Below are 13004 nucleotides of genomic sequence, written 5' to 3' on the forward strand. Positions count from 1 at the left end.
GAGAAAAAAAAAATCAGTGTTGTGCACCAAGAGGAAAAGTTCACCAGGCAATCTAAATCCTAATTACATAATGGAAAGCTGTGAGACCATCAGGTATGTATATTTTATTATTAGTGAAAATAGTTTGATAAATGGTTATGCAGTCAAGGTTTCATAACAATTTATCAGTGACTTGGTGCCTGCTTAGGCAGAAGGCTGAACTTGAGAAGAGGACATGAATGCAGTGAATATTTACCTAGGATACAGGGAAAACAGAAGAGCTGACCCTCCATTAAAGCAGCTCAGGCTCTTGGATGGCACATGAAAGGAGCAACCATCAGAAACAATGACGGATCCAATACAAATTGAAGTTTCCCATATGTGAAAACTCAGTGTGTTTTTCCTACTTAATCTGGAAAAAGTACCTTACTCATAGCAAAAACCCCTTTAGAAGCAACAGAATGCAGCTTGTGGTGGAGTCCATTTACATATAATTTTCTTCCCTTCAATTTATTCTTTAAGGGAGTAAGTCTTAGATATTGTCAGAACTGTTTAAACACTATGTAGTTTCCTTCAGCACCTCGTGCTGGAACTAAGTAACTTAATATCACAGGAGGGAGGCACTGTCTGAACTTTAATTTCTTCATGCTCATTCCTTCTTGTCCCCTGCTGCTGGTGCCACACCATATGTTTGGGCAATAGCACATATTCAGAATTATATGAAGCACAGTTAATGGAATTATTGACACAACAAATCAATAAACAGCAGTTGAACCGTAGCACTGTGTTTATTTGGAAAATGATCTAAAAATAAACACATTCTTTTGGTAAAAGATTCTGTTCCTTTAAATATCTTCTAGGAGAAAAAAGGAAGATATAGGGTAGATGAAACATTTAGTAATAGAGTAAGAACAAGTCTGCTTCTACCTTTATCACAGAAGAGAATTAAGTTTGTCAAAAACCACTTCGTACATGACACAAAACCATTTTAAACTGGAAGTAATACTTAAAGAGGTTCAAAGATGTAAAAGTGTATTAGAATTTATTATTCTACCTGCAAAATATATACCAGTAAAAAGTTACATTTTGTGACATACATGTGACAAAGTGACATGGTGAAGGACAGTGCCACTTGCATGTTTTCCAGATAATGTATTTAGAGTCTTATTTAAAGAATATGAACCATACAAGAACCCTGGAACAAGCACTACCTCTGTCTCTGTGTACAAATAGTATCAAATGCTGTACATAAACAAAGATACATGATACTGACTTGTAAGTATGTAGACTATACTGACTGGTAAGTTATGTAGACTAGAAATCATGCAGGAAATAGAGACTGCAGATATGTTAAGAGCTTAAAGGATGTATTTTGTCCTAAGGGATGTGACCAAAAATTTCCCCTCCCCCAGTAAAACAAGAAAAATGCATCTCTATTTATTCAGATGTACCACAATTCCCTAACAAATGTCAAAACTTTGGAAGAATTAATTTCAAGTTTGCATTAACTCCACAAGTTTTCTATTAACTCAAAACCATAAAAATGCAAAGTTTTTCTCTTTACCCATAAAGTTTCCATGTAAGGTAGTTCTGCATGCTGGATACCTAGTGCTTTTCTTTCTAAAAAAAAACTTGCTGGATATATAAGACAGCAATAAAATATAATAGCTCCCTGGTTAGTAGAGGTAGTATTCTTTAGAGAACTGACTTTATAATTTGCAGTATCTACTTCATGAAATCCTCATTTACGATTTTGGGAAGTGAGACAAGCAGTTACAAAAATCCAACAACAGAAACCCAACAAAACCCATGCTTCCAAAATGACAACAGGCTTTAAGTTATCTTTAATATCTATATTGCTTTGTTTACTGGTATATTTGCTAATGAAAGGGGATGTACAAAACTGAATGTTTGGATCTCTCAAGCTCCAGACACTACACGAGACAGAGTGGAAAAAAATGTTCTATAATGTGTTCTAAAAAACACAAAAAAGATAGACTGACATTTTAAAATTCAGTTTTTATTCTTTAAAATTCAGCTTCTATTCTCTCTGCCAGAGCTCCAGCATTACCAATAAAGTATACTAATATTTTCCATTTTTTACATATGTGAAATGTATGGCACATGCAGCATAAATTAAAAAAAAAAGTGCCAAAAGAAGCCATGAACAATAGTTTAGAGCTTCTAAAATTATATTCCTACACTTTCTATCATTCATTCAACCAGCGTCAAATTCCAGCTTTGGTTCCTCTGTGTGTGCTATGCTTTATTAAGTAGGTTGAAGCAAATCGGCCCCGTGCCACGAATGACTGTGGCCAATACCCTGGCAGCACTTTTAGGAAGGAGTTCAGATCTATCTGCCAATTCTTACAGCTATGTTCTTTGACTGGTTAAGTTTATTTGTACTAGTGTCAGCACAACTCTAAATGTTGCTTTTCCTTTCTGGGATCCCTACAGCAATGAAGAAACCTCCAAATCCTCTCCACTCCCCCACCCCAAAAATGCCTGTAAGCAATCCTACTAATTTGAAGTAAACTAAGTAATTTAGTTTAGATTTAGTTTCCAAGTTTGAACTTAGAAGTTATGCAAAACACTGCAGGAAAAAAAAATTTCTTCCTGAAAGAAACTGGTTATTAAAACCAACTTAGATTCTTAATATAGGCAAGTTCTGCTTGACAAACTCATACACTTGGTCCCTATCTAGGGTTTCATATGTTGGAGCTGTATAACATTGTACAGTTTTCATTCAGTGGCTTGTCCACCTGAATTTAGTTCTGTTTTAAGAACTAATTATCTTTTCAGCTTCTTTAGAACACATTTATGAAGAATCAAAGTATCATCATACATGTTCCTGAAATTATAGAATCATAAAATGGTTTGGGTTGGAAGGGATCTCAAACAAAATCTAGTTCCAGCCCCTCATCATGGGTAGGGACATCTTCCACTAGACCAGGTTACTCAGAACCCCATCCAGCCTGCTCTTGAAAACTATGTTTCCAGAAATTCTTCCTTTGCTCTGAACGTGCAACCAACCTTTCCCGCATTTTGACAGCTCAAGCCATTCCAAGAAATGCATGCATCTCAAAGATAACAGTTTATCAAGTTATACATTAATTCTGGCTTATCACATATTGAAAAGGTTTTATGCACTGATAGTATTTTATACATCTGTCTTGAGAACTGAACTAATTTTAATTAATGGCAATTAAAAAAACATTAACAAAACAACTGTCTGATGCTCTAGTATGAATCAATTTGTTCTGTTAGAGCAGCCCAGAGAGTGGATTATTGTTTTAGAAACAAGATGTTGGATAATGAGGCACTCAGGGTACAGGACTCTAACATGAGCTCTCTGGGCTGGCACTGTCTAAAATGACTGGTCTTTGGAAAAAAAAAAACAAACCTGAAAACAAACAAGTATTCTGCAACTAGTAAAATATTGGTAACAATCCACTGGGTGGAACAAATAAGGGACATGTGAAACTTAGTCTGTTGTTTTAGTTTTTTTCTTAGTGAAAAGTATTAGACATAGAACTCTATTATTATCTCATAAATATGGATCTTGCTTTCATCACTGGAACAAGATGATCTGTGAGATTTCTTTCCCATGTATTCTCTATGAAGTATGAGTCTCTTTCACAGGACACAAACTGATTCACTGAATGTATCTGCATGTGTAGAAATGAGTGTAAAGGGCCACATTAAGAGTTTAACTAGCTTATTAGCTATCTTCTAACTCACTGCACAGTACATTTCATCCACATGGAATAGGTGTTGCATAATTTCTGCTATAAATTCACACCCCAGCTGACATTTCAGCTATTTTCTTATAAAAACGAATGAAGAGAATCTTGTATTGCTGTAACTAAACTACATTTAAGTAGTTATTTGAATTAATCCAGAAATGTATTTAGAGTAAAATCAGAGAAAATAATGGCATATGTTTTCACCATGTACTCATTTTTTGCTTTTGTTTTTGAATATCCAGCTTTGCACCTTGAAGTCTTACTGAAAAAGGCTGAGAAGTTTGACTGAGTTCAAACGGATTTCTAACTACCACCCTTGGTTCTTGAGAATCAATCCTTCTGTACTCATGTCAGACAGCCAATAATGCTGTTCAGATCTCAAATCACACCTGGTTCTTCTCCAAATTTCTTCCAATTTTCAGGGTGGTACTCTACAAGTGGGGATGATCCCCAGGTCACAGAAACAACGGAGGTAGTAACAGCTCCATGTTCAACAGCAGCTCACAAAAATCTGCTTTACCTTGTAATGGACATAATCAGACACTGCGTCTCACTAACTTTTTAAAAGTTAACTATATAAAGGGGAGCAAAACCCAGTTGACCTTGCTGTATTGCTCATTCTCTTGCCTCTGAACTGCTTTGCTCCAGAATTGAAGGAACACATGTAGTTCTCAGCACACTACTCAGTCAATGAAATTGACCAACTATTTCAAAAATATCTAAGATAGGTGTATATACTATAAACTGCATCTCCTTAGTTGCTGGGACCTTAAGTAAATTTTCTAAAATAAATATTCGTAAAGCTTACCTCTTTACCTCAAAGAAAAATTACCCTAATTCTCTTAAAATTAACTACTGCCCAAATAGATTGTTGAAAAGAAACTTTATTGTAAACTACAATATACCAGTAGAGCATTAAACAACAGATTTCAAATAATTTACATTTCACACCATCCAAAAGTAACTTGCAACTATGCAAATATGGCATTAGTTTTTTAACTTGTCTACATCAGGCAGTGACTGGGCAGGGTTGCGGTATACATGACCAGACATGTACCTTTGGCTGTGCAATCCAGGCATACACACAGCATGTGATGAAGAGGTCTATGTTTTGGTCATGTATGGGACTGTTACCCAGTTACCTGGTGGAGGAAAGCCTGTGGAATTTTCAGGAAAGAGTGGCAGGGACTAGGCTGCCAGAACAATTAAAAACCAAAGTCTGTCTGTAGCTTAGATGTGGAAACTCCCCTGGGAAGAAACAACCAGAGTGTTGTTCTACATTTAAATATGAAATTTTAAAACAAGACTATTAGGCTTTTTATTGTTGACTTGATTTCAATTATATTAGCTTTTATTTTTCCAGTTTCTAATGATTTTTCTATACAACACTAAAAACTGAAAATGGCCATTTTCACAAGCGAAAACTTGCATAGTGAAATAGAGAGCTTTTTGTTCAACTTCTGTTGAACTAAAGTTTTGTGTTGTTTTTCCCCTTCTAGTTTTGAAGATGCTCCTGCTGTGTCACATCAATTCTGATTTGACTCCAACTCTTTCATAATAATTGTCTCTATGTTTTACTTCATTTTAAGCACCTGAAATAACAAAAAGGCATTCTGAAGCTGAAGATGTGTTTGACTGGTGAAAAGTAACACTACAGTTAGTCATGTGCATGGCAGCTAAAGCAAAATATGGTATATTCTTGTTTTTATCTTAGTAGAATTCAGACAAACCTAAATGAAAGTGTACTTACAGATTTCATGTTTATTAGCAAGGTCTCTTGGCCTGCAAGTATTCCAGAACTTCAATATCTATTAATAAACCAGTGGCAGAGTGGGACTGCTATCTGCTGACAAGACAGCCTTGATAATACAACAGCAAAGCTATGATTATAAAAGCAGTTGAGTTTCCAGTGTAGATCTCTTAACACTCCATTTTGAAACATTTGAAGTTTGCCAAGCATAAATATGACCATTTTGAGATATTACAGCCACTTAAAATCCTTGAAAACCTCTGAGTCTAAAGTGAGAGCACAGAAAATCCTCAGTAAGGATGTGCTTTTTGTTATGACTACAAAGTTGACTATTTGTGCTGAAACTGCATCATGAGTAAGAGGTCAACACCCACAGCTCAGAAAAGCAAGGCCTAAGTATGATCTCCAATCCATCTGTCTTCTTGTAAAGTAGGTCTTATTTCTTCCTCTGTGCAATGAAATTTAGACTGTGTTCAACACTAGAGTATTCCCTTTGCCTATAAGAACTTCTGGGAGGACAGGTACACTCAAAATGCTATGCCACCTGTGACCAGATTTTTTCCTGGAGACAACACTATCAGAGTTCTCTTCCTTACATCACATGAGTTTGGTATCTCTATGAAGATACTGTGTTGAGAATAATGCAACAAGTGCATTAAACAAACTTCTACTTCAGCATTGTCTCTAGATACACTTTTGTACTGACAGTCCTGTTTCTGCCAGCAGCAGGCACATGTGTGGGATACAGTCAAGCTGTATGAGCACTGAACCTTAGAATGCTAAACTCTAGTTATACCAATTATGCACTATGCAGCTCCACATTTCCTATATGTAAAACAGCAATACAATCCTTGCTAACACCTCCCCAAGGGTGTTGTGAGGATTAAAGATTTAGCACAGCACAGCACAGTTTAATAAACAGCACTTTATTAATTCAAAGGGCTATGTCTAACACAGCAGATGTGGTACTCACATCTGTGAGCCATCACTGGGCACCTTTTTACAGTGGATAAGCTGCTTACACTTTCTTCATTGGGTGAGAAGCACTATTTCTCCCAAAACATGATTTGATCCCCAGCTATTACTAAGTGTTTCAAAAACAACAAAAAGTACCTTCATTTCAGAACAGTTAACTGCATAAAGGGAGGCAGAACAACTAGATTTACAGAAACAAAAATCTTTATGGTTGCCAAATTCACAGAAAAACAGAAAGGCAATCTTTTCAAATATACTGTCTTCTGAAAATCTCCAGTGCCCAGTGCCTGCTATGGTGAAAGCCAAAGTTCCCACAATACTACCTGAAAACAGCAGAAGGTGCCCTGGTGCTCCATGGTAAATTTTAAGGTCCCTGAGCTAGGAGATGTAAGCCCAGTAGGATAATTATGAACAAACCAGTATCTAGCAAACTACTCTAAGAACCTGACATGCAGGTTGTCATACCTACAAAAGCTACTACACAAAACTCCATCTCCACACAAACTTTTTTAAGGAAAGGGTAATTATTACTTTAAGAGAAAGATGTTAATCTACAAATCTACAAATAAAAGCAAGGGGACCATTTCAGCAGTGTTGGATGCCTGTTAGGTGCAGACTCTACAAGCTGGCCTCATCAAATTTGTTATGGATCTACATGAAGAAACTTCATTCCCATAGAGAATTTAGCAGGCGACAAAGGAAAAAACAGCAGCAATATTTTTGTGTAATTCTGGAAGTCAAACAACACTATAGTATATAGAGACGACTGAGCCCATTATTAAAGCACACAAGCTCCCCTAGATCACACCTAGATACTTTCACAGGAACCCCAGACAGATGAAAGGTACACCTGAAATAATTTCACTACGTGAATTTCACAGAAGAAAAACTTTCTTCCCATTTTGTTATACAATAACTGAATGTCACTTCCTGTGTAATAGGCACAGGTCACAAAAGAAATGTTAAATATCCATGAGTGCGACATCACTAGCCTATGTTAAGAAAAAAACCCTATTTATCCTTACAGCTCACAGAGCAGTAAATTTAGCAAATCATTAAGAGTGGTAGGATCCTTATATATACAATGGATCAGTTTGGTGGCAGAAGGTGAAAGCAGGGACATAGAGAAATAGAGATCTAAAAGAAATATTAGAATTAACAGTTCCCTCTTGACAACTATGCTTGCCACCCATACTAAAGAGGGTGGCAAAATGGGCGGCGAAACTTTTAAAGTCTTGAATAAATCCATCCCTTTTAAATAAAACTCCATAGTAAGACATCCAGCAGCAGGGCCGGCAGAAGCAAGCTGGCACCTCCGCTCCCGGCCAGGCCGCCTTTGTTCGCTGGTGCCAGCCGCTGCAGCATCCACGGGAGCGCGGAACCCCCGGGCAGGTACACCGGGGGGTCGCGGCACGCCGGCGCACCCGCGCAGCCCCCGCGGAGCCCTCCGCAGCGGAGGGCCGGCGCCGGGAGGAGAGCCCCGGCGGCGCTCGGGGTCTGCGGGCGGGGGCCAGGCTGGCCGCGCCCGGGCAGCGAGGGGGACGGCGGGACCCTCACTCACCTCTTCCACCTCGATCTCTTTGTAGTCGATTTCTTCGAAGTTGAGGACCGGGGGGGTTTCAATCATTTCAGCGGAGGCGGCAGCGGACATGCCTCCTCTTTCACCGCAGGGAGGACAGGGGGCTACGCGAGGGTCCGGCACCGGGCAGCCGAGGGCCGGAGCCGGGGCTACGCGGGGCTCGGCGGCGGTTCCTGGCGCAGGTCGGGGCGGGCCTGGCCGAGGCGCCGCCGGGGCCGCATCCGCGGCGGCCTCGGGCCTCACTGGCGGCGGGCACAGGCCCCGGCGCCGCCGCTGCGCATCCCGCCCCCTCCCGCACCCCCGCGGGGCGCCGCGCCGACTCCCCTAGGCCGCGGCCTCTGCGCAGCTCGGGACCGCCTCGGCCGCGCGTCCCCGGGCGAGAGAAGGCGGCGCCCCCGGGGCCGCAGCCGGGCTCCTCCGCCAGCCCCAGCGGCGGCAGCGGGAGAGGGGGCCGCGGCGGGGGTGGGGGAGCCGCTCAGAGCCGCGCCGCGGCCGCCGCCGCTGACATCAGAGCCGCTTCCTGCTGCCCCAGCCGAGGAGGGAGGGACGGAGTCAAAGAGTAAGGAAGGGAGGGAGGCAGCGCCAGGCGGGGGCGGGCGGGGAAGCGCCAGCAGCAGCGGCCTCTCGGGCGGCCGCGGTGGGGCCACGGCCTGGCGCCGGCACCGCCCCCGCCCCGCCCCGCCCGGCCGCCCGCTGCCGCCAGGGGGAGCAGCCGTGGCCCCAGCCCGGCCCCGCTTCCTGTTCCTGCGCCCGCCCGGAGCCGCCGGCGGGGCGCGCAGCGGCGGCCCGGGCCCTGCCCCGTCTCTCTGCTGCGGCTGCAGGGCAGAGCCCGGCGGGGCTCCCCGGGCACGGCCCCATCCCGGGCTGCGTGTTACCGCCGTGCGAGTGCGGAGCGCAGGCCTTTTCCCTGCACATGTGTCTATATGCACGTGCCTTTTCCCTGCGTATGTGTTTGTATTTCTCCAGGGCAGGAGGTTTTGCGGGGTCTTGGGACTAGGGCAGGCCTTGTGCTCTTCAGCGGTGCTTTCTCAGGGGAAACCTGTGTGTAGGAAGGTGTCTGTGGAGTGGAGGGTAATGGAGCGGTTGATGTAAACACATAGTAATAAGGCATAGGAAATGAAAGTCTACCCTAACTGTTCCCTCTCCAAGGGAATCTTGACCCACACTTTGCCAGGGCTGTCTTCTGCTTTTGGCTGGAGCATCCATCCCATTAATGTTTCAGTGGTAAATGTCTCAGACTGACGCTTCAGGGCAGTCCATGGTGTGAAATCAGTGCTGAGATGAGTGAATAGAGCTGCTGTGTTCCCCTGAAACAGCTGTGCTTCATTTTGATATGTTTAGCCTTCGGGCTATATATAAAAAGTTATGTTATTGTACAATACTATTAATAGTATGTAATTTTAGTAGATCTAGTAAGCTTTCCTAGATCTTCCTCCGCTAGCATGCATGTATCTCACAAGGAAGTCTCATAAATGTAGAGAGAGCTGGTTTACAAAGCTACCCTGAGAAAGCCACTTAAACAGTTAGCTAGGAAAAAAAACCAAGGATGAATATGGGATGTGACCTAATCTTATAGTGGCTCAGCTGTTGTTAAAAAAGCCAAGGTGAAAGTACCTCTATCAGAGCTGCTGCACTTTGTGACAGGTTGCCATTAAGGGTTGTTTTCTCCCCTCTTGTATTTTCCTGTCAGCTTTTGTAAGTTGTCCAGGATTTTCAGATGTACACCAATCCAGAAATTCCAGGCAAGCAGTCGCAGTACATGTTGACTGTTGCATGCAGGATGAAACTCGTATGCAGGGCTGGTTGGGTTGGTGCAATGACATTGCCCAAGGAACCTGTGTGTGCGTGGGGAGCAGACTCATATGCTGAATGTGCTGAGTTTCTGCTGTTGCTTTTTGATTTTCTGATAAGGTTTGGTGTAGAAAGATCTAAAGAATCTTCTGTTAGTCCAAGTACCACAAAATCTGGCTAGTATCGGCTTCATCCAGCAGTGGGGTTATTCAGAGCCCCTATTTTCTCAGGTTTTTTATAGGTTTGGATGCTCATACTGGCCCTGGCACCCCCTTATACCCAGTGAAGCATTTGATTTTCATTTCATTTCATTCTCAAAAGCCACTATTAATGCTCATTTGGTCATGCTGTGGCACAGTCATAAAGAACCGTGTTTATACCTGGACCTCACAACTTCTTACAGGAAAGTGTATAGCTTTGTGTAAGCAGCTGCTGCTGTCTCAGCCGCTAGAGTGTGAAATATATTGATTATTGGAAGATGAAGAATATGGATTTCTGAGGTATTAAGAAAAACTGCAAGTCCAATGAAAACCAGACTCCTTTCAGTCTGGTTAATACTGGCTTCATACTGCTGGATGAATTGCTTCAGTTCTCTACACACTTGTAGATCAAGACAAGGAACCCCTAAAGTCAACTGAAGCCAAGGAAAAAGTGTGAATGAAAAGAAAGGGAGGTGTGAAAATCCATCACTGGATACTTGAAAGCCATCATCTTGATACTTAGTTGCAATCATGAGCATGATCTCAGGCCAAAAGCTTAACATTTTATTTCATTTTTGGGCACATATGCATCAGGAAAGGTGAACTACATCAGTACTTCTTAGAAAGATGGCCAAGTGGGTGGTTGTGCTTTAGGGGGTGGCAGTTGGTGATCTCTGGTAAATGTAACTGAATATTTGGCTTTTTCTTATGTTTCACAGACCTCTATTGAGGGTATGTATCAAGCAAATGGCAGTTGCAGTCTTCTATTATTCAGTGGAGAGATTTTTCTGTTACCTTTGTTATATTTTGTTGATGGGTATTAAGACAGCAGAAGAGAGCATTCCAATTATAGTTGCTTGTAAGGTTCATTTCCTTTCAGAAATTGATGTGGAAATATGTATCTTAAAAATAATGAGCTCTTTCTTTGTGAAGGCAGAGTCATCATCATTATCAAAATGTCACTGCTGTGAAGATCAGGAGGGGTTTTAAGGATGTGGTAATTTTGATATTACTTTTTTTTTTCCTTTCCTGACTGATACAGTCTTAATTGGTTATGATTAGCTATTTTGTGGACTGGGTATTGTTTGTACAGCCCCAAAATATTTATTCAACAGATACAGGAGAAAAAGGAAAATAAAAGCTGCACCTGCTGTGGTTATCTTGGAGAAAAACTACTCTTGTGTTTGGAAGAAAAATCTAAAACCTGGGAAGTCCACATTCTGGGTCTCAGTAGCCTCTCTCTAACATTGGAAAGTGGTTGCATTGCCTGGAAGGTTGCTTAAAGATTGTTGGAAATGTCTTGATACCATGGCCAGATTGTGCACAAATACTCCAACCTGAGACAGCTGCTGTGGAGCTTTTTGTCACACCTGTCCTTGAGTGTAGGGTTGTGTTTTTTCAAAAGAGACAACAGTAAGTCTGATACAAGATATAAACAAAATCCACCTGGACAGCTTAACAGACCTGAGGTTTAGCCCTAATATCTGCATATCCTAATGAAAATTTATCCAATGTAATATGGAATTGTACAGCTTAGAATTTGGACACATTTTCATGAATACAGACAAAAGCATAGATACATTGTCCTGGCTACCCTTTGTCCATCTCCCTTAAAATTGCTCTAACAATTTTTAAAAAGGGGTGAACAAGCATTATTTTCCACTAAATTTAGAAAAAAGCTAAGTGATTTCTTCTTCCAAAAGACTTTAACTTGTGTTGTTTTTTCAGTGTGTGCATTTTTTTAAAAAATGGATTAAAATGTTTCACTTGAGGTGATGATTGAAACTAGAAAACAGTGGTGGTACTTATTGGGTGGTATCTGCAAATATAATGCCTACAATAAAAAAGGTTCCCTTCTAGATTAAGCACAGGAATATGTTTCTGCCAAGTCTGACTCTATTTCATCCCTGTTAAATATTGTCCTGTAAATATGAAGTTATGTTATTTCAGTTCGTGGGAACCCTCTGTGATGAAAGAGCAGGTTCCTGGTGACAGTAGTATGGAGAACACTATGAAACACACCTGCCCCACAAATTCATGTCCCAGCTGGGAGGCACCCCAGAGGAGCCTGCTGCTTGTTCCAGTGCAGGTACAGTGGAAATATCTCATGAGGACAAATCATTGTGATGACATTGAGAGATTCCTGTTTCTCTGCATGGCCGAGTTGTTGCCTAATCTACTCTTCTCATGCAACTCCTTTGGCTTGTACATTAATACTTCCCTAGAGCAGGTTGCAATATTGTGTGTGTGTATGAGATTCCACTTTGAATTTCAATGATTTCTTCAATTATGTCCTGCATTAATGGTTTACAAACTCTTGGGAAACAGCACAAGGGTGTCTTCTGTCACATACACTGAGATAGCACCCCCAGCATGCTTCAGGTATTTTTATTGCTTCTTTTGCATTCTGGGAAGAAGACTAAATAGCTATTAATTCTGTCAGTGGTGGTGTTCCCTATTATTTGTGATAAAATGCATATATTAAAAAAAACCCTAACAAGGCCTTGCAAAATAAATGGATGAGCTGCGTTGCTAAATAGCAAACCCAGTTCTATGCAAGGAATTGTATTCACTTTAGTAAAAGGAAAAGTTCTATTGTATGAGTATTACAGAAACTCAAATGATCACATTTGTTTCTGAACCTTATTTTGCCTCCTAGTCTGGGGCATGTTAGATCTCCCAGAGTTTTCCAGCAGTCTAAACCACCAAGAGAGCCTGGAAAATCAAGTAATGCAACCACTGTGCAGTAAGGGCAAGGTAAAGGTGAGAGACTATCTAGATTCAGTCCTGTAACCAAACAAACCCATTTTCTCTGGTGCAGCTATCAGCAGCTGGGCTTGGCTAAGTGGCCAGGGGGAGAAAGATAGTAAATTTAGCACAGAGAAGAAGGAGACAAATGGCTGTAGACTAGCTGATCTTGAACTGAGAGGTCTGAAAGATATGGTACATGAAATTGCTGATAGAAGATGTGTTAGACAGAGGCA

At 41.5% G+C, this 13004-nt stretch overlaps 1 protein-coding gene and 1 long non-coding RNA gene across 9 annotated transcripts in view; one reads left to right on the forward strand and one right to left on the reverse strand.

Moving 5' to 3' along the window:
- The window catches only part of MAP3K7 (mitogen-activated protein kinase kinase kinase 7), a 48113-nt gene extending 39533 nt beyond the window's left edge, over nt 1–8580 (reverse strand). For 3 of the 7 annotated variants that reach the window (XM_064412690.1, XM_064412689.1, XM_064412688.1), the window contains exon 1: nt 8012–8580. In XM_064412690.1, the coding sequence (XP_064268760.1) occupies nt 8012–8101 (90 nt within the window). In that variant the 5' untranslated portion in view covers nt 8102–8580. The remainder of the gene's footprint in view (nt 1–8011) is intronic. The other 4 variants (XM_064412693.1, XM_064412692.1, XM_064412691.1 and 1 more) reach the window with 3 other exon arrangements.
- Nucleotides 7600–13004, forward strand: part of LOC135296403 (uncharacterized) — a 58747-nt gene continuing 53342 nt past the window's right edge. For both annotated transcript variants that reach the window (XR_010358464.1, XR_010358465.1), the window contains exon 1: nt 7600–7842. This is a non-coding gene — a long non-coding RNA (uncharacterized LOC135296403). The remainder of the gene's footprint in view (nt 7843–13004) is intronic.

Source organism: Passer domesticus, chromosome 3 (genome assembly GCF_036417665.1).
Source record: "Passer domesticus isolate bPasDom1 chromosome 3, bPasDom1.hap1, whole genome shotgun sequence".
In the NCBI taxonomy this organism is placed as follows: domain Eukaryota; kingdom Metazoa; phylum Chordata; class Aves; order Passeriformes; family Passeridae; genus Passer; species Passer domesticus.